Below are 21,637 nucleotides of genomic sequence, written 5' to 3'. Positions count from 1 at the left end.
TTCTGTCTGTTATGTATTTTCTAGAATGTTTGTTTTATTTTGTTATCATGCCTACCCTGGCCGTCTGCCCAACGGTATCATTATATCGTTACGGCAATAGGCTAGTTCTGGTGTACTACTGTTAGGGCCATCCTTATCGGGTGGCCCTGCCTGGTTGTTATGCGAATTAGGGTTCATTTCTCTCCCCATTTATTTGTTTTTCTTTCCCCCGTGTTAGTGCATGATTTTGTGTTACTTTTAAGTATTGTTTCTTTTTGTATGTTTTTTGTATGGGTGTGTGTGTTGGCTAGCCTACTACGTAGGCCACCCCTCCGCCTTCCTAGCGGTCCAGTAACCGCGGGGAGCCGCTGGGTCACGTGATCGTCACCCCATCCGACCTACCTTCCCCCCCCAACGAGGCTCCCACCAAATTGGGTGCTTTGCTCGCTCAGGTTGTCGCTGACGGCCGACCCGAGTTCAGTTGGGGCGGGTGGAGGGGGCCTACACAGGCCTTCGGTTGGTGGGTGTCGCTTCTCACCCAACCTCGCTCCAGAGTCGGGGGGAGTTCCGCTTGCCCAGCCTTGGTCGACCTGGCTCGGGCGCGCTCGACTCCTCTCGGCTCACGGGGTTCATTCACCCTCCCGCCTTAGAACATTCCCTCCCTGCGTATGGCGGGTCAGGATTCCGGCCTCACCGGCAATCACACGGGGGTTATGTTTTACGGGAGGTTATACCTCCGTAGGCGGAGATGAGTAGTTTTGTTATTTTAAATTATTGTTAATTTATGCACATGGAGCCTTCGGGTTCATCCGTCCGTCCCGGGATGGCCCTTTGCTGGTACCTTTTAGTTGTATTCTCCCTGGTCGGGTAGCTACAGTCAGAGGCTCCGGGATACCCGGAATGTATAGGGCTCCCGGCTACAACGGTTCCGGGTTGATTAATATTGTTCTTAGCACGGGTTCCTGGGTTGGGAATATCTTTTTAGTTCGGGCTACTCCGGCATAATATAATGTTACCATGAACTTTTCATACCGTTATTACAGTGGTACTCATGTATATTTACAGGCCACCCAATGTCTGGTTGCCGGCTGTAATGCCGTGCTCCAAGACCCTTGTGGGCATGACGTTTGCTGGGGCCACGCCCCCTGTGCCGTGCTGATAGAAGATTCAGTAGTGTGGCATCACGAGAAATGTTTTGCTTGCTACGACCTGGTTGAACGGGTTACTTCAGCTGTAAGTTACCCCTTCTCTTTACATATGGCTTTAAAGTGATCATTTCCATGAACATGGTATGATATTGTACTTACTAAGCTTATAACCTTAGCGTAATTTATAGTATATTAAGTTAAGTTCAGGGTTAACGTATTTCCTCTCTTACAGGCAGAGCAGTCTGTTAGAGATGCTGCTCTCTCCACCCTCAAGATATGGGTGGGGGGCTTTGGGCGGAACGTTGGGAAGGCGAAACCTTACATCCTTCCCGGCAGGGAAAGGTACGGGCTATGTGGACCCAAAGGTTGCAGCAGCAATCATTGAATCAATTCAAGAAGCGGTATCTCACCAACAAGAGGATGTTTTACCGCAGATTGTGTTGGAAGGAGTACCAGTTCCGGATACGGAGCACGTGCCCATGGCATCGGATTTAGGTATTGGTAAGAGTGTTAATGAGGCTAGCCTTTTAAGTCCTCAGGGTCATTCCTTGAGCACTTCTGACTCTTCCACTCCTTCTTCTTCTAATTCTTTTCAAGGTTTCACCGGGGGATTGCCACCTTCTAGGTCAAAATCCTTCTCAGCGATACATAAACTAAAAGGTAAACTGCAGTCTAAAGCAGTGCAAAAAAGGGCTTCAATTACAAAAACATCATATGATAGTCTTCCTAAAAGCGCCCAGGCATCCCATACCGGAGGCCGCAAACCCAGACAGAAGTCCCTAGCAAAATCTTCAAAACCAAGGTCACAGGAGGGGAAGTCTTACCATTCCCCTTCAAGCCCCATACCATCAACTTCTAAGGGCCTGTTAGCTAATAAGGTACCAAAGGAGAAAGAGGATTCCTCCCCCGTTGGTCAAGATATGTTCAACACGAATATATTAAAACAGGTCAGTAGTCTAGGAAGTTTAGTGAACACGGTTACGGCAAGGTTTGAGGAGGTTCTCAAAAGACTAGGCACTCAGGAATCCCTAATTGAGGGCCTTCAGCAGGGTGCAGCAGGTCCGGCCTACCATAGTAACCTAGTGCAAGGCCAGATTATGCCGGATGGTTCCACTCTCCCTCCGTTTCATCCAAGTAATCCTTGGAGGGTAGCGAACTACGCTCCGTTTGTGAACGGAATGTTGATGATAGAGGGTTGTGGAACTCAGAGACTCGAGGACTTTGAGTTCTTCCCCGCAGATTTGCAGCCCCCTTTCATTGGCTACGTTCGACTTATGGAGTCGGCTCTCGTTAGGGAGGATAAGGTTCCAAAGGAAACAGTTATCCTTTCCAGGGACCAGGCCCAACAGGCATGGGTTGGCAGTTTGGACGAGTGGAACTGCGCAAACACTAGAATCACGGCCTTTAAGAGTCCGTTCACTATGTTCACGACGGACGAGGAGAACCTGTTACCTTTTACAACTAAGGTGGCGGAAATCACCCTTCAAGCAGTAACGAAAATCCCTTAATATTCTATCAAATTCATTTGAGGTGTTAATGCATATAGAAGCACAAGTATCTTTACTATCACATAGTATCTTTACTATCACAGAGGTGGAAGTAGGAAGTTGTGATGTACTGAAAATTAAAGAAAAAAAAAAAGACCTTTAGAGAGAACACCACCAAAAACAAAGAAACCAACTATAATTAGAGAAACATCGGTCAAACCAAAAACCAAAGATACGAATAAAGAAAAAAAACAAAATGAGAACATACCTTTATCTCCTAAAATAATAATAAAACCTATGGATGCAGAGATCCAAAACACCAAAGAAGTGGAGGAGAACCATACCATGGATGAGTATGTCAAGGGTGATGAGATTACTCCATCACCAATAATCGGTACAATAAGAACAAATAAAGCAGTAGATATACATGACAACACATGTGGCTGCAATGATTGCTTCATTGCATTGTGCAATGATAACAAAACTATAACAAAAGATTGCTTAACAAACATAAGAAATTTTATGAAATATTGAAAGAGAGAGGCCATTGATTTAAACACCCAGGAAAAAGGATGTATGTGCATTGAGCACTTAAAATATTATAAAGATAAACAACTGAATGTGGTAAATAAAATTTTAGAAAAAATTCAAGTTGATGATAATACAAAAAAAGAAAACAAAACACGACCGACATAACATAATATTTTCAATAGTTATATTATACAATGGAATAAATGCTTTACAGACCAGATTACACCTGGGAGAAGTACAAAGGTTATTAAAGGAATATGAACCAATGATATGTCTACATCATGTCAATAATACAATACCAACAATAGGTAAATATACCTTAATATCAACATCACAGGAAGAAGAAGGAATTTTGACGAAGGAAAAATCTATTTCTGAGGAGAGTCCTGTGTCGCCCGGTGAAAAGGATCCTGCTGTTCACTTTTCTAGTATAAATAGGTTCTAAATATACCAGAGAAAAAAGCTAGCATGGTATGCTAAGGTTACTACCCTCGTGCGAGCACCAGGGCGTCGGGTATAAAGTACAAGGCGAGTGGAAGCCACTATTCAAAGGTCTCCTGCCAATTAGAGGTTTCCTTTCCAAAATCCCTCTCATGGGGAGAGCCGTCGCAACGGCTACTACTTCCCCCTCGCTACTACTGCTACTACCCGACCTGAGCGCCATCTGCAATCCTGAATTTTTAGACATTTGGCTTGGATTGGTGTAAGGGGGGGAACTTAATTAGAAGGGCTGGGTTCACCGGGCGACACAGGTCTCTCCCCAGAAATGGATTTTTCCTTCGTCAAAATCCCTTTTCTGGGTCAACCTGTGTCCGCCGGTGAAAAGTTACCAGAGAATGCCTATCCAAGCCTACTAGATACCAAGTACAGGCAGTCCCTGGGTTACGACGGTGTCGGCTTACGACGTTCCGAGGTTACGACGCTTGTCAATAGACGTTATTTCCAGGTTTACGATGTATGTTCCAGGGTTACGACGCATGTTCCAGGGTTACGATGCATGTTTCAGGGTTACGACGCCTACAACGCTCATCTGGTAGATGAAACATGACACCAAAAATGCAAAATAATTGATATTTGAAGGTTTTTTTGATGAAAAATGCCATAAGAATGCAGTTTCCATAGTTTTCAATGCACCCAAAGCATTAAAAGTAAGGTTTTCTCAGGATTTTTGACGATGTTCCGGCTTACGACGCGTCTCAAGAACGGAACCCCCGTCGTAACCCGGGGACCGCCTGTAATCTTATAAGAAAGGAGTTAATGAAACCTGGGGTTCATTTTAGCTTAAATTTACTCACTTAATATTTACAATAGATTCATTTAAACTTAAACTTACTTACTTACTACTTATGCTAAGACTTAAACTATGACTTAGAATTAGTAATAGCCTGAAGATATCATATAATTGACAGGGTATCCAGGTAATATCACATTTCCAGATTTTGTACAGTCCGGTCCATAAAAACAATCCGGAACCAAATATTTTATGTACAAGATTTGGTGGCAGGATGCCGCCCAGGCCCTCTCAACCCAGAGGAGAGAGGTATGGTGGGGAGTACGAGCGAGGCAGGTAGGAAGGAGAGATTATTAGGGAGGAGAAAGGGGTAAGAAGACTGATAGGGTTCATTATTTGGGGGAGACTATGCTCCCTGCAGCAATTGCTGGGAATTTAAGAGCTTCTAGATTCTTTAAATAGTGGCGCTTAAAAACTACTGGGGATTTCCAACCCGTATACTTCTTTAGGTCCTCAAAATTCATATTTTGAAAATAATTAATAGAGGTAGCCACCGCCCGGATATCATGGACATGTGGGATTGAATCCGGGTTGGCTTGTTTAATAAAGTAGAGTATTTGTTGTCTAATACCTTTAAGAGAGATTGTGCCACCTTTTTCTTTAATGAAAAGAGGACCTGACGATGTTGCGGAGGTTCTTGCTAAGAAGGACCTAAGGGTAGTGACACACAATGATGTGTCCTGTGTCAAAGGGATGACTATCCATGGAGTCCATCTATTTTGTGGGTCCTCATTCTTAGCCAGGAAGCTCCGGTCTGGGGATAGTAGTACTTCCCCTGACGGGAGGAAATCTATGTGGTCTGGATTTTGTGAGAGGGCTGAAAGTTCAGATATTCTGGCACCTGAGGCCATAGCCATTAAGAATAGTTTTTCTTAGGAGGGTTATATATGAGCATGATTCATTATTAGTGTCTGAAGCCAATTTAAGTACATCATTCAAGAACCAAGTGACCTTTTGTGGGCGGACAGTTTGTCTTAGGCGTGCACTTGCTCTCGGAATGGAGGAGAAGTATGCATCTGACAAGTTAATACTGAAGCTGACCTGAAAAATTTTCTTCAAAGCTGACTTGATTGTTGTAATAGTACTGGCAGCTAGGCCTTTCTCAAATAGAGTTCTAAAGAACGAAATTGCCAGATTTGTGGTCATTTTGTGGGCTCCTGATTCCTTTAGGAATTTGGCCAATTTTTTAACAGCCGAATCATATTGCCTGAGAGTTGAATCTCTTTTATCTGATTCTATAAATACAATGTTACATGGATTAATACTCGCGTCCTTTTGGGCTGCAAACTTCATGAAGTTCATAAAGTTAGGGCTTTCAGAATTCTTGAGGAAGCTGACACAGTTTGAGTTTGTACTGTCTGTGTCAGTTCCGGGCAAGGGATCCGTTTGGGTTGGAGCTTCAGCTCTAGAAGAAGCGGAAACCAGTTGCTTTTCAGCCAATTGGGAGCCACTAATGCTACTTGTCCTGTGAAAGATCGTAGCTTGTGCAAGACCTTCATCAGAAGATTCACCGGAGGGAATAGATAAATCTTCTGCCAGTTGTTCCAATCTATGGTCATCGTATCTGTGGCATAGGCTAGAGGGGTCCAGGTTGGGAGCCACATAGCATGGCAGCTTGTGGTTGGATTCTGTTGCGAATAAGTCTACTTGAAGGTCCGGGATTTGATTGTAAATCCACTGGAATGAGTTCTTGTCCAGGGACCACTCTGATTCTAGTGGAGTAGTCCTGGAAAGTGCGTCCGCGATCACATTCTTGACTCCTGCCCAGATGGTTTGCTGACAGGTGCCAATGACTCTTCGCCGCCAAAGCAAATATTGCAATCAGCATGTGATTCAGCTTGCTTGACCTAGAACCTCCTCTGTTTATGCAGTGTACCACCACTAGGCTGTCCAAGACTATCCTCACATGACTGTTCCTGGCCGGAGTTAGTCGCTTTAAGGTTAGGAAAACTGCCATAGCTTCTAGCACATTGATATGGAACTGGCGGAACGTATTTGACCATATCCCTTGAAGCTTCTTGTATTGAGAGTATCCCCCCCAGCCACTCAGTGACGCGTTTGTATGAATTGTCAAAGACGGCGGAGGGAATTGCAGTGTTACTGCCTTGGTTTGGTACTTGTGCTTTGTCGAAGCCTCTTTGCTAGGATGGGTGGAATTGCTGAGATCTTGTCTCTGAGGTTGATGTTGGCTCTCTTCCTCCAGATTCGATTGATATCCTTCAATCTGGCTCTTAGTAGGATGTCTGTTATTGATGCAAACTGTAGTGAACTGAGGATTCTCTCTTGGGTATGACGAGAGGCCTTTTTGTTCCTGAGGAACTTTTGTAGCCGCAGCTATCTGCTTGGCCTTCCTGGGTGGAAGGGATAGCTTGTGTTTTATTAGGTCCCATTGGATTCCCAATCATTGAAAGTGGGAAGCCGGTTCCAGCTGTGATTTCTCCTTGTTTATCTGGAATCCAAGAGTTCTATTACTTTGGCTGTTGACCTGCGGCATTCCTCGATGCTGGCTGCCCAAATGAGCCAGTCGTCCAGGTAGGCTACCAACATTATCCCCTTGGTTCTTAGTTCTTGGACTATCGTCTCTCCTAGCTTGGTGAATATCCTGGGCGCAGTGTTGAGCCCGAACAGCATGACTCTGAATGAGTAAGCTTTGTTCCCTAGCCTGAAGCCTAGGTACGGAGAGAAGTTCCTTGCTATCGGAACATGATAGTAAGCGTCTGTAAGATCTATAGAGGTGGTGATGGCCCAACGGGGAAGTAAGGTCCGCACCTGCGAGACTGTCAGCATACGGAATTTGTCGCAAAGAATGTATGAATTGAGCCTTGACAAGTCCAGAATCACTCTTTTGTCTGAGTCCTTCTTTGGAACAGTGAACAGACGTCCTTGAAACTTTAGTCTCCTTACTTTCTTTATGGCCTTCTTTTGTAGGAGATCTTTGGTATATTCTACCAGGTCCGCTGTTGGGATTTGGAAGAAGTTTATTGGTGGGGGGGGGGCCCTTCCTTCCATTTCCATTCCAGGCCCTTGGAGATTATACTGTGCGCCCATGGACTGAAGGTCCAGTGGTCTCGAAAGAGATATAATCTCCCTCCTACCTGCGGTCTCTCACTGGTTGGCTGCAGGTTGTACCCTCTTCCTCCTTGGAATCTTCTACCCCTTGAGCCGCTCCGTAGCCGGGAGCTGCCTCTGGCTCTACTGCTACCCGCATGACTATTGTAGCTGTGAAATGATTCCCTAGCTTCATAGGCGGGGTTAAAGGCGGGGGAGGTCATGATGGCTGTGGAGGTTGAGGGTTGCTGGGCCGGCGGAGTCTGTAGCAGAACAAACTGCTGCTGTGGCAGCCTTCGATGTTGAGGGCTTCCCAACTTGAGATATTGGGACCGCCTGAAAAATCATCTGAGGTCTAGAGGGCTTATAGGGATTGTACCTCCTCAGCCTCTTCTTTGTCCTAGCTTGATGTCCGGGTGCTTCAAACTTCCGTTTGAAGGGGAGTCCCCACCGGACCTGGAGGCTCTGGTTGGCTCTAGAGGCTTCCCTCAAGACATTGTCTACCTCTACCTGAGGGAACAGGTTCTCTCCCCAGATTGACATCTTTATCAATCTGTTGGGTTCATGTCTGATGGAAGCCTCCACCAGGACTTATTTCCTGCAAGCTCGTCTTGCTATTCCAAAATCATATAGGTCTGACTGGACTGGAAAGTCTGTAATAGACTTTTCGTCAAGACCTGGAATACCTGTTCATCCCTGTAGGTCGTGGCTACCAACTCTGCTGAGGTGACGGAGTTGATAGACCTTGCTAGTCTTGACCTAGCCTCAAGTTCTGTCTTTATCAGGTTCTCCGGAGTTTAGGCAGCTTGTCGGAGAATAAGGTGGAGGCACAGTCCGCATCCAGTTTACCTGCCGTAAACGTGGCCGGGGCTTCGTTCCAAAATTCTCTACTGGCAGGGAGGAGAAGGGAGGTAGCCTCTGTCTCTTTTAAAGCCGGGAGAGGTTTATCCTCTGCTATGGCTTGGAGAGTTAACTCCGCCACCTTGTCGGTGCAGGGCGACGGGACTCGATTTGGTGTCACGAACATAGTATATGTGCCCTTGTGAGGCGTTAACCTGGTGTTAACACACACCCATTCGGCCATGGTGCGTGCCCAGACAGCTTGGGCTTGGTCCCTCGGGAAGATCACAGTCTCCTTTGGGACCTTGTCCACTCTCACTAGTGCGTGCTCCGCTAGTCTGACGAACCCGGGAAGGGGAACTGGAGACCTTTCGGGAAAAGCTCGAGGTCTTCCAGTGGCCGGGTCCCGCACCCTTCAATGGTTAGTTTCCCCATCTACGTATGGGGCATGCATAGCAAGCCGCCACAGATTATTTTTGTGGAAGGGTGGGAGTTTGGAAGCATCTGGCACTGCCATAGCCAGCGCTGGAGATCCGGAGTGGAGAAATCCAGTCATCATTTCCTGTAAGTGTTTGATCTGCTCGGCCACCATGTCAGAAACTGACTGGCTGGAAACCTCGGATCCGAAGGCGCGTTGCAACGACTCGAACCTCTCGTCTACTGCTTCCCTAACCCCCGTCAATAGAAGGTTAGCGAGCAGTTCATGGTCTACGCTGGACTCCGTTGCCTTGGGTTTGGCGGACTTTGATCTCAATCCCTTTGAAGGGAGAGAACCCTTGGCAGCAGGCGGCTTGTCATAAGATGTCGACGGCCTTGGGGCCGGAGATGACTCAGTCGCCGCTGACGGAGTCTGCTTTGATCCTTGGGCAGTGATTTCGGTCTTACTGACTTTTCCTTGGGACGAACCAACCGTGAGCTGTCCCAAGTAGGGGTGGACTTGGAGAAGCCCTGGAAAGAAGAGGTAGAAGATGGAGTTGGGCTAAGGAGACTACCTGCCTCACTTACCTTGCCACTTACCTGCTCTCCCAGGGTCATAAGTTTTGTATGGATGTTGATGGCAGCCACATCCGCCATCAAATCCTCTTGGTCGTCTGGCAGGGGGATCGTCTCTGCTCGGATGGCGTTGATGATCGGAGCCGCCAGACGTGGCTGGACTGACGCAGAGGGGGACCCCTTGAACAAAAGGGTTCCCAGGCTGGCGTCCAAGATGTAGGGGTGACCCAATGGCGCGTTCCTCCCGTACCTGGAGACCCAGCGCTTCAGGCCCGTCTTGGCGTTCTGGCGGACCTCTTCAGCCGTCTGTCAGGGAGGAAGGGGAATTAACCTTCCCGACATAGGAAACCAGTTTGTTAAACAATATTGTTACACAGTTTATTACAATTTTCATCATGAAAAAAGGGGATTAAGATGCTTACCTGCTCATTCATAAGAAGCATCACCATCTCTTAACAACTGGTGCACGCCTCCGGGTGCCAAACCATGTATGGAAGCTGCCCCTCCTCGCCTACGAAGGGGACGGAGCAGTTCGCGTGGGAGCGGCACACCTTGTGCCCCACGGTCTCGCTGAGGGAGGCGGAGCACCCCGTCGAGTGGCAGCGCACCTTCTGTAATAGTAATTATTAATGAGTATCAGCCTCAAGGAGGGCTGGAGCTGCTCCAGTGAGGGTATGCAACTTAAACTAGATAAAGTTCAAGTCTTACTCATTAATATATTCAATTCACTGATTAACTTTTTATTTAATATCTAACTGCCTGCTCTCGATCCCACTCCTGGGTTCAATGTAGGTCTAATACTTGAGATCCGATATCCGCCGGACTATGAGGGGGACAGACTTCAACTCTGTATGGCTGGCTGGACCGGAAGGCTACGTATGAAAGTAGGCGCCTACATGATCTCCAAAGAATGAGAACTGAGCTATGGCAGGTTTAATGCAAAACTCCGGTGGCGGATGTGAGGGTGATTCACTCTCCGTCGGCACCGCAAGGGTCCGGAGCTGTTCACTGTACGGTCCCTCAAGGCTTAGCTCACCTGAAGTCTCGTTTATCCTTGTCCTAGCCACTGGCTGTGGAATGGACCGAGGTGGCGGATCAGGGGAAGATAATTCCATATCTGACGTTGCCTACCTCTACTGAGGGGGATGGGAGCAAGGCTCCTGCCCCAATTCCATGGTTAGAGGAGCCGGAGAAAGAGAGAACAGAGCGGCGGAGCAACATATGTACTAGTACTCGAAGCTATGTCCGTCATTTGGCGGGGCCAGGGGACTATAAGCTCGGAACTCTAGTACCCCTCACCCCCCACACACTCGTCCCCCTCCTTCCCCTTATGTGAAACTCAAGCAGCCGTTCCTCACTAAGAGTACTAGTACCATGCGTTACAACGGTTCGGCTGGGCCGAGCCTAGTAGTGGGTAGGGGCGGGAGGGGGGTGGTCGGTTGTGATCGTCTGGCCACCTGCCCGATCAGAGGTGGCTACCTATTAGCGGTTGTGTAGGCTACCACTGTAGGGGTGGTAGTGTGACTGGGCCTATGGCCCGTCGTGGTTGGTACAGCAACCAGTTGGGGTGGCCCCTGATCAAGAGGCATAGCCTACTACTAAGGGTTAAACCGAAGGAGGCTAGGCCAAGACGAATGTTAACCAGACCTTTTACAGTACAGTAATACAGTATTGCATACTGACAATAGTGGGTATACATACATACTTGATAACGAGGCACTATGGAAGAGTTGCAGGGGTTTTTATATATATATTTTTGGGAAAATAACCGATATGGATCTAATTGACTAACCGAGATCGCTAGCGACTCGGAACGTCATATTAAATCTCCTGTAGGATATCATTATGCGGACAGTAGCCCTCAACTAAACCTACCAAACTCGAATTTATTCGATTCAGACTGGCCAGGAGGATAGATCCCATAAAATGAAAGAGAGAGGGGGGGCTCTCTTATCATGATATCCCCTCTGAAGAGCTTTAACTCTGTCAGGGAAAGAGGCATAAGGGTAACGGTTAAGGACAGTTAGCCTACCTTATTAATCTACTTGGGCTGAACTGATGGGTGGCAACTCTTCCACCTCTTCAGTGAATTAATGAATAGAAATATTTGCATCTATTTATTTTGTAAATAATAATTCATGCAAAATTACTAAATAATAGACTGCTCATAGCCTATCAAACATGATAATATAATATTATGTCGAGATTACTCGGACGCGCTCATGAGCTGAGGGGAGGGAGACGGGTAACATAGTTCGAATGCCCTCTGTCTAGCCCCCAGACTTACCCCAGAGTATGTCATGAGCGCGTTCGGTAGCTCTAAGACTTTATTTCTAATAATAATAACAGGTGAACACATGAAGTTGGTACATTTAATGCAATAATATCTCTGATTTATTCCTATTTCGGCTAAGACATGCGTACCTAATTCCCACGCGTTCTTGCTCATGCTTTCAAAATGGTGGGGGGGAAGCCGACTTCCCCGCAACACTTTCTACGGAGCCGAAGGCTAATTTGGGAAGTCCCGCAACCTTATAAATTACGAAAAACGGAAATTGGGGTACTCAACTTTGGTGCAGAAGTCATCTTGGAAGAAGACATCACGAAATAAGCACTTAATGCACGATTAACCACAAGCAAGAAAAAACGCGTCGTAGGTTCGCCAGTTCTAAAACAGGATCAAAGATGGCGCTTGGGTCGGGTAGTAGCAGTAGTAGCGCGGGGGAAGTAGTAGCCGTTGCGACGGCTCTCCCCATGAGAGGGATTTTGGAAAGGAAACCTCTAATTGGTAGGAGACCTTTGAATAGTGGCTTCCACTCGCCTTGTACTTTATACCCGACGCCCTTAGGGTGCTCGCGTGAGGGTAGTAACCTCAGCGTACCATGCTAGCTTTTTTCTCTGGTATATTTAGAACCTATTTATACTAGAAGAGTGAGCAGCAGGATCCTTTTCACCAGCGAATACAGGTTGACCCAGAAAGACCATAATGAAACTAATAAGTTTCTTGTTAATTTCATCAAAAATGCTGCTGATAAAGCAATACCAAACTCAAAACCCCATCCAACAAAACACACAGTTCCGTGGTGGTCCGAAAAGCTAACAGAATTAATAAATGTAAAACACTCAATAGGGAGACGATTGGATAATTTGAATAGAAAGTTGAGTAAAATAAATAAAACATTACCAATATTAGAAGGTACTTTACAAAAAAATTACTATATTGTTACTAGAAATTGAGGCATTAAACCCTATATACAACAAAATATCTGCAAAATTTCAAAAGGAAGTAATTCAAGGAAGAATAATTTCATGGAGGAAATATGTATCAGATCTCTCTAATAATACTTCCATAAAAAAAAATATGGGAAAAATTCAGGAAAATAAATGGTACCCATGTGAAACCACCCAGACATGCCATATTAAAATACGGAAAAAGAATACTCGATCCAAAAGAAATAAGTAATATAATAGGAGAAAACTTAGCTAATGTAAGTAGTGACAGAAATTTAGATGACCACTTCCGCACAAAGAAAAATAATATAGAACTAATAACAATAAATTTCGAAACAATAGAAGACATATATTATAATAGAAAATTTGATATGGAAGAGTTGGTATATGCTCTCACTAACAGCAATAAATCTGCTCCTGGAGGTGACAATATTTGTTTTGAGATGATCTGCCACTTAGCACCTCTGGCGAAGACATACCTGTTACAATTTTATAATCATTTATGGCTTAGAAATTTATTTCCTGATGAATGGTGTAAAGCTATAATAATTCCTATCCCCAAACCTGGAAAAGATCCAAGTGATGCAAATAACTACAGACCAATTTCTTTAACAAGTTGCTTATGCAAGTTACTAGAAAAAATGGTAAATGCTCGATTAACATGGCACATTCGAGAAAATAAAATCTTGACTCCCACTCAATTTGGGTCACAGTGCAACAGATCTATGTTAGATTCTCTTTCTAAGCTTGAAGACCATATACGAAGAGGATTTGAGTGAAAGCAAATAATTGTAGCAGTCTTTTTTGACATCGAAAAGGCTTATGATACTACCTGGAGGTACCCTTTATTAAAAACTTTACAAAATAACAACATCCGTGGACATTTACCTAGGTTCATCCAAAACTTTTTAACAAATTGTAGTTTTCAAGTGAGAATTAATGATGTATTGTCCAGAACATTTCCACTTGAAAATGGTGTTCCACAGGGAAGTGTCCTTAGTGGCACACTGTTTACCCTTGCAATTAATGATATTAATAAAAATCCACCTTCTGGAATTAAAAGCAACCTTTACATGGATGATTTTGCCATATATTATTCAGCATCTCGTATTAAACATGCAGAACGTGTCATTAATAAAACTATAATAAAAATAAATGAATGGACCTCATCTGTAGGATTTAAGTTATCCATACACAAGACTCAAGCAGTAGTGTTTTATAAAGATAAAAGGTGGATGGATGATGAAGTAATAGATTTAAAAATCAGAAATCATAGTATACCAGTTAGACAAACTGCAAAATTTTTAGGTTTAGTGTTTGATATTCACTTAAACTGGAAACCCCACATAACATACTTGAAATCAAAATGTAAAAAAGCATCAAATCTAATTAGAAAACTATCAAACACTAATTGGGGAGCCGATAAACAAACCCTTACATTACTGTATAAAGCAACAGTCCTGTCTATAATTGATTACGGTAGCGAAGTATATGGCTCGGCGTCAGACGCAGCACTGAAAACGTTGGACCCAGTTCATAATGAGGGCCTTAGAATATGTTCAGGAGCCTTTAAATCATCACTGACCTCTTCCTTACAGGTTGAATGTGGTGAACTACCTCTCTCCCTCCATAGAGAGCTTGTAATAATGAAGAGTGCTCTGAAAATTAGGACAAGCGATTCTCCAACAAAAAAATTATTTGAACTCGGAGATATTTTTTATAAGTAATCATCCACCCCCTTTTCCAATTAGAGCTAGAAGACTGTTTGAGTCACTAAATGTGAGTATACAAATTCCTCCAGTAGTAAAATTACCTCCGCCTTGGACAATGAATAAAATGAAAACTTGCACACAATTAAAATATTTATCAAAAAATACTTATATATGCCATCACACCATAGACAACATACAATAAAATATATGAACAGAAAAGGTCCACATAATGCAATATTCCCAGATGGATCTAAATCGGAACATGGAGTGGGATATGCTGCAGTGTCCCAGGACAAAGCATATCAATTTTCTCTTCCTAATACAGCTTCAATATTCACAGCAGAACTTTGTGCAATAGCTTCAGCCTTAAAAATAATTAAAGAAACATCACTCAGTAATTTTGTGATTTTTAGTGATTCAAGAAGTGCCATAGAAGCCATCAAGAGTTACAAACCAAAAAATAATATAGTACAACAAATTAACCCTTAAACGCCGACTGGACGTGTTTTACATCAACATTTTTTGTCTCTCGGGTGCCGACTGGACGTATTTTACGTCGACATACAAAAGTTTTTTTTAAAATTCGCGGAAAAATACTTTTAGACCAACCAGCCGAAAACTCTTGAATCAGTCGCCTTGGGGGATGCTGGGAGTTCACGGATCAAGGTGTTGTTTTTTTTACAATCGTTACGCAGGCGCGCAAGCACGAATTTCTTTCTTGCCACACTAAAAAGTATCTGTGACACATCTCGGAAATTATTTCGTCACTTTGATATAATTTTTTTACCTTTTTAAATTAGCCGTTACATGGAGTATTATATATGAAAATGTGCGCATTTTTATGTAGAATACAACAAAAAAATACTCATGATTGTAGCTTTTATCAGTTTTGAGATATTTTCATATAAATAACGATAAGTGCCAAAATTTCAACCTTTGGTCAACTTTGACTCTACCGAAATGGTCAAAAAACGCAATTGTAAGCTAAAACTTTTATATTTTAGTAATATTCAATCATTTTCCTTAATTTTGCAGCTAATTGGAAGTCTCTAGCACAATATTTTGATTTTTGGTGAATTTATGAAAAAACTTTTTCCTTACGTCCGCGCGGTAACTCTTCCGAAAAAAATCATACATGCGATTGTGGTAATGTTTGCACCATTTTAAAATTAGCCATTACATAAAGTTTTATATATGGAAATGTCCACAATTTCATGCACAATACAACTAAAAACAACCCATGGTTGTAGCTTTTATCAGTTTTGAAATATTTTCATATAAAAAATGATGTGACAAATTTTCAACTTTCGGTCAACTTTGACTCTACCGAAATGGTAGAAAAACGCAATTGTAAGCTAAAACGCTTATATTCTAGTAATATTCAATCATTTACCTTAATTTTGCAACAAATTGGAAGTCTCTAGCACAATCTTTCGATTTATGGTGAATTTATGAAAAAAATAACATTTTCTTTACGTCCGCACAGTAACTCTTCCGAAAAAATCATACTTGCGATTGTGGTAATGTTTGCACCAATTTAAATTAGCCGTTACATAAATTTTTATATATGAAAATGTGTGCAATTTCATGTAGAATACAACAATAAATAATTGAAGGCTGTAGCTTTTCTCATTTTTGAAATATTTGCTTATAAATCACAATAAATAGAAAAAAAAACCATGTTCGGTCAACTTTGACTCTACCGAAATGGTCTAAAAACGCAATTGTAAGCTAAAACTCTTACAGTCTAGTAATATTCAGTCATTTATCTTCATCTTGAAACAAATTCAAAGTCTCTAGCACAATATTTTGATTTATGGTGAATTTAAGAAAAAAAAACTTTCCTTCCCTCCTCGCGCGGATTCTCCGCCACAAATCTCCGAAATGCGTACATTCCATTCTTGGAATATTTGCTCCATTTCATATTAGGCATTTCATAGAGTTATATATAAGAAAATGTGCGCAATTTCATGTAGAATAAAACGAAAAATATTTGAAGGTTGTAGCTTTTCTAATTTCCGAAATAATTGCATATAAAAAAAATATATATAGTATAAAAATTCGACATTCGGTCAACTTTAACTCGTCAGATATGGTCAAAAACTGCAATTGTAAGCTAATACTCTTACAGTATAGTAATATTCAATCATTTGTCTTCATTTTGAAAGAAATTGGAAGTCTCTAGGACAATATTTAGATTTATGGTGAATTTTTGAACAAATATTTGTTTACGTTCGCGCGTTACGAATTCATGCATTATTTTGTGATAATATTTTCTCTGTGTTGCTTTTATCATTTTACAATGTGTTATATACCAGAATTATCACAATTTAGTGTGCATTACAACGAAAAAAAAAGTAACTTGTTACCTTTAACCGTTTTGCGCACAGTGCGATTTGAATACAGTTATATATGAAATTTCGTTTTTGCGCTATCATATATCGCATTATTTATATATGATAATGATAATTTTTTCATTTCTGATAATTGCATACTAAACTTCAGCCAATGACAAAAAAAGGAGCCAAAAATGAACTCTTAATCTTGAAAACTAAGCGTGCTGTGATTTTTTGAAAAAAATATTTTTTCCGCTTCCGCGCTCACTCCGAAACACCTCCGGCACACGGGAGACAATTTTTATTTTACCGCTTCGGCGTTTAATGGTTAAATTATCACTTCATAGATTAGATGTTATTGGGAAAAAAGTAGAAATATGTTGGATCCTTGCCCATGTAGGGATCAAAGGAAATGAAGAGGCTGACAAAGCAGCCAAAGAAGCAATTCAAATGACAAGATCAAGTGTGAATCTCCCTATGAGTGATTATGTAACATACATAAAGATGGGTATTATAAGGAAATGGCAACATATTTGGAATGAAGAGTCAGAAAATAACAAATTAAAGCAAATAAAACCTGATGTTGGAAAGTGGAGTTCATCATATCAGAGAGAGACATGAACAAGTAATTCTGACACGTCTCCGTATAGGCCATACCCATCTGATACATGGGCACTTAATGAGCAGTCCATATGACTCTGCTCCAGAGTGTTCAGAGTGCAAGGTGTTGGTAACAGTCAGACATGTCTTGTGTGAGTGTCCAAAGTATGACCAGCAAAGACTGTCAACTTTTGGAAATAAGACAATAAAAGAAATTTTGTCAGAATCTTTTACATTTTTGGTAGTTCCGATTTTGACTTTTCTGAGGAACTGCAATTTAATTGATAAAATATAAAACATTAGTGTTTTTAGTGAATTTTAAAACAACATTTCAAAAAGTTAAAACTAATTCTGAATTTTAATACGTATACCGCTTTAGTATGTATGCAAGGGAACATGAGTAAATGTATTTTTTGTGTGTGTGTTCTAGTATGAAAGCATTTGCCTTGGTGCAATTTATTTATTTATCCTGAATGACCAACTTGGTCCCAGCTCTGGCCTAAGAGCTAGACCTGGCATTTTATCTAATCCTTCGGGCCAGCCCTAGGAGAGCTGAAAATCAGCTCAGTGTTCTGGTTAAACTACTTTTTTAATAATAAGGCTTCATGGTAACAAAAACAATTTCTGTATTCACCAACATTTAAATTCTTATTCAGACTACTTGATATATGAGGTACCATATTTATAAAGACAATTAAGCTATTAGTAACTTTATCTTGAGCATGCAGATTTTTCTATTGATGGTTAATATTTGATTTAATAATTTATTACAATTCCAGATTCGTTTTGGTATTGCGTTGTGCTGGAGTTGGTGAAGGATCCTCGAGTCTAGAAGTTGTTGAAGTTAATATTTTTAAGCATTTATGTCATTTAGCTCTAACTTTAGCACCAGCATCTACACAACTAAAGCTCACATATCTAGCAGAGTGCTGTAAGAGCTTAAAGGTAAGACAAAAGTATTTCCATATGTTTAAATAAGTTATTGTTATTCCTACATGAATACAAACATGGGAATTACCCTTAGTGCAAGCTGGAACACGCTATTCTACACAGCAAGGTTGTTTGGTAGTTGAACTACTGGTGGGAGGGGCGATGTGTATCCTCACCACCTCCCTTCACTGAGTTACGCATTCACTTGCCTTATAGCTTTCATCCAGAGTGGACACATTCCTCGCCTTACTGTGCCCAAAAGTTTGCCGGCTGTTCTCCTGCTCTTCATTCCTGGTTTTTCATGTTAATTTGCGCTTTGTGTGATGGTACTGATATTTGTGATTAGTCTCGTGACTATATTTTGCAAATATAAACGGAGGAGTCATCTGTGCCTAAACTCCATCTTTGCTCCAGTGTGGAAAAGTGGCAGTGTCACTTTGCTCTCAACCATCGATGTAGACCCTCGCATAGATGCACAAAATGTCACAAACGTGTGTTCTATTACTGATCCTTGTGTTGACTGTTGTGATTGGTCTTAGGAGCAGTGGATGCGGTTTGTTGAGAAGAGGAAAGCCGGGAGAGCTGCCTGCCTGTCCTTGGAGGGGTATTCTCCTCTGAAGGCACTGGGTAGCTCCCTGTCTCTTCCCATGTGAGGGCAGGGGCCGATCATGATCTTGCAAAGACTTCCCCCTGTTTGGTTGGGGCGAAGGGCAAATGGGGGCAGTCCCTACTAACCCGTCTGTTGCAGGTCTGGGAGAGATTGGGAAGACATTTCAAGAACTTAAGGACCTGCCATTCCCTAGGTCTTCCTGGGGAGCCCTTGGTGCAGGGCTTCATTGTCCACCTAAGTGCCTCCAGTTTGCTACCACGGAAGAAGCATTGGTATCTCAGCAGCTCTTCCTACTTTCCTAGATAGGGAACCCACGTCTCAGGTCTTCCTGGACATCTAAGGCACGGAAGCAGTGGATGCTTGGGTCAGCCATGATGCAGCTGGAGCTAGAGGATTTATCCTAATGTTAAGACCTAGGTTTGTTCTGCATAAAACAGTAACAGATTTTTGAATTTGTATTTTTCCTAACTTACAAACCTGAGGTCTTTACATACGCTGCCCACCTCTAGCCACCCCTCATTCCAATACTTGGGCCATTAGGCAAGAGGATGCGTAACTCAGTGAAGGGAGGTGGTTAGGGTACCCCCTTGCTCCTCCCACCAGTATTTCAACTACTGAACAACCTTGTGTAGAATAGCCTTCTCCAGCTTTTGGTGAAGGTAATTCCTATACATACGTATAAAGACCTCAGGGTTGTATGTTAAGATAAATACAAATGAATACCAACATTTGTAATTTTTTTTGTATTTATTCTTAGGAAAGAAAAGTGATGACAGTATTACTGATGTTCCCTCCTTGTGGATTGTGAATACACAGGAAATTGTTTCAAGAGTTTTGATTTTTATTTTTGAAGGTTTTGAAATCATAGTTAAACATATTTATTTAATAATAACTGGTTGTCTGTAGTAAACTAGATGAGGTTGTTCTGTTATGATAGACTTTGGTGTCCTTAAAGTAAGTGGGTTGGTTTTTCTCCAAAATTCAAAGCAGCATCAGTTCAAGATTGACATCACACTTATACTTGGACTCTTTGATTGCTAATCATCTTCTCTTGTGCTGTCTAGTTCAGAATTCTTTTCCAAAGATTTGTTGTGTTCCTGATTGCTTGCCAAAGAAAACTAATCATATTTAAAGCCTGCTATGCATGTGATTTTCTGGTCTCACAGTGTCGTCATCATTATTTGGCTTTCATACTCTAGTCAAATGATTGCAGGCTTGAAATTCATCATTTAACATTGCCTAATCGTTATTGTTAGTTGCAAAGTTAAACTATTTTTATTAGACTGCTTTTCCTTCCCAGAGTTGTATTTGAAAGCTTTGCCATATGATATATAGGAGGAATGGTATACCTTTCACTCTCATGTGGTAGAAATAATGGGGCGTCAATTTATAGCTTACCATTATGATGAAGAAAGTTTTATAAAGTAAAACCTATATCGTCTTCCTGGTGGTCACGACTGCATTTCTATTCTTGATCTTTTATTTACTCATAATCCTTTTACTTATATCTGCAAATAGTCTTCACCTCCTGTATCTTCTAACTACATACTATGTCATATCTGCAACTTCCTACTTTACTCTTCTTTGTCATTTTTGGAATTCCAGTATGTTCATCAGGAATAGCAACCAGTTTAGTAAAAGTACGTGGAGAACTTGTTGGTGAGCTGACCAGAATACATAAAAACCTAATATAGGAATGGATAGGACTATGATAATGCAATATAGATAATTGTGGAGATTACATTCAAATAATCTTGCATAAGCATGTTAAGAAATTGTTGGAAAAGGGGCAAAAAGAAAAGCTGAGAACAAAGTTAACTTTATGACATGGAAATCAACAAAAGAAGCAATTATTATAATTGAGCAATAGCAGTAAAAATACCATGTGAAGAGGAGATTATATTACATACAGACATTGTAAATCTATAGAAGGTATTTGACAGAGTACCAGGACAAAGAGTTAGGTGGGCATTGTGACTGCAGTGGGTACCAGAAAGCTTTACTCATGGAGCTAGTAGTGATGGTTAATTAGTGATAAAAACTAGGTTAATGGGAGAACTATGCTAAGTCAGTGACTTTTCTTGACTATAAGACAAATATAGAGTATACTGTAATGAGTATCAGAAGAATTTTAGATCATTTTTATTTCCATCAAGAATTAGGCCTGAATCCTTTACTATTATCATAGTAGTGGGAGGAAGCTACAAAGGAGTTCAGACGGACAGGCCCCAAGGAGCTGCCATATGCAGCTGACTTGTTGTTAACTCAGAATATAAGGAATAGATTGTAGAAATGTTTAAAAGAAATAGACTTATTTGGGGAAGGACTGAAAATCATTGTAATGAAAAATAAATTTATGGTGATCAAAGGTAGGCAAAGGAAAAAGTACTGTAAGGAAAGTGACCATGCAGATGCTGTGAAAAAGATTAGAGACAGGGTCTTGATTATGGTGAGAGTTTTGGCTTCACAAGAGATGCTCAGTATTTAATACATTAAGTAAGAGATTCTTTATATCAAAGATGTATAAGAAGATCTAATGGGGAATTAAGGTAGGTACATTTTAAAAGAATAAATGGGAGAGAGGTGGAGCACCCTATTTCAGTTGAAATGGAGAGCTTAGAAGAGGCAGAACATTTCTGTTTCTCTGAGGAGACAGGACAGCAAAACTGGGATGGAGTAGGTCTTTAGGGGGCAGTAAGAAAAAAAGTAATAATAACCTGCTTGATGTGAAAACAGTGAGCAAAATCTTTTGATGTGTGAATAAAACTTAGACTGTAGAGTGCTAAGACTCATGGCTAGACTATGGTAATAAGGTCGTATTATGACTGAGGAAGTTGTGGAGAGATGTGGTGTCCATTGACCGGGAAATAGACAGATCCTAAAGATCAAGATGGCTTGTTA

At 41.8% G+C, this 21,637-nt stretch overlaps 1 protein-coding gene across 1 annotated transcript in view; it reads left to right on the top strand.

Annotated features, from left to right (window-relative positions):
* LOC135219445 (spindle assembly abnormal protein 6 homolog) overlaps positions 1-21,637 on the top strand; it is a gene marked incomplete in the record, with an annotated part of 207,012 nt that overhangs the window by 70,564 nt on the left and 114,811 nt on the right. Inside the window, 1 exon segment of the mRNA XM_064256236.1 lies at positions 17,976-18,141. Within this exon segment, the coding sequence (XP_064112306.1) occupies positions 17,976-18,141 (166 nt within the window).

Source organism: Macrobrachium nipponense, chromosome 1 (assembly GCF_015104395.2).
Source record: "Macrobrachium nipponense isolate FS-2020 chromosome 1, ASM1510439v2, whole genome shotgun sequence".
Classification (NCBI taxonomy): Eukaryota; Metazoa; Arthropoda; class Malacostraca; order Decapoda; family Palaemonidae; genus Macrobrachium; species Macrobrachium nipponense.
This window is presented reverse-complemented; position numbering and strand designations above follow the sequence as displayed.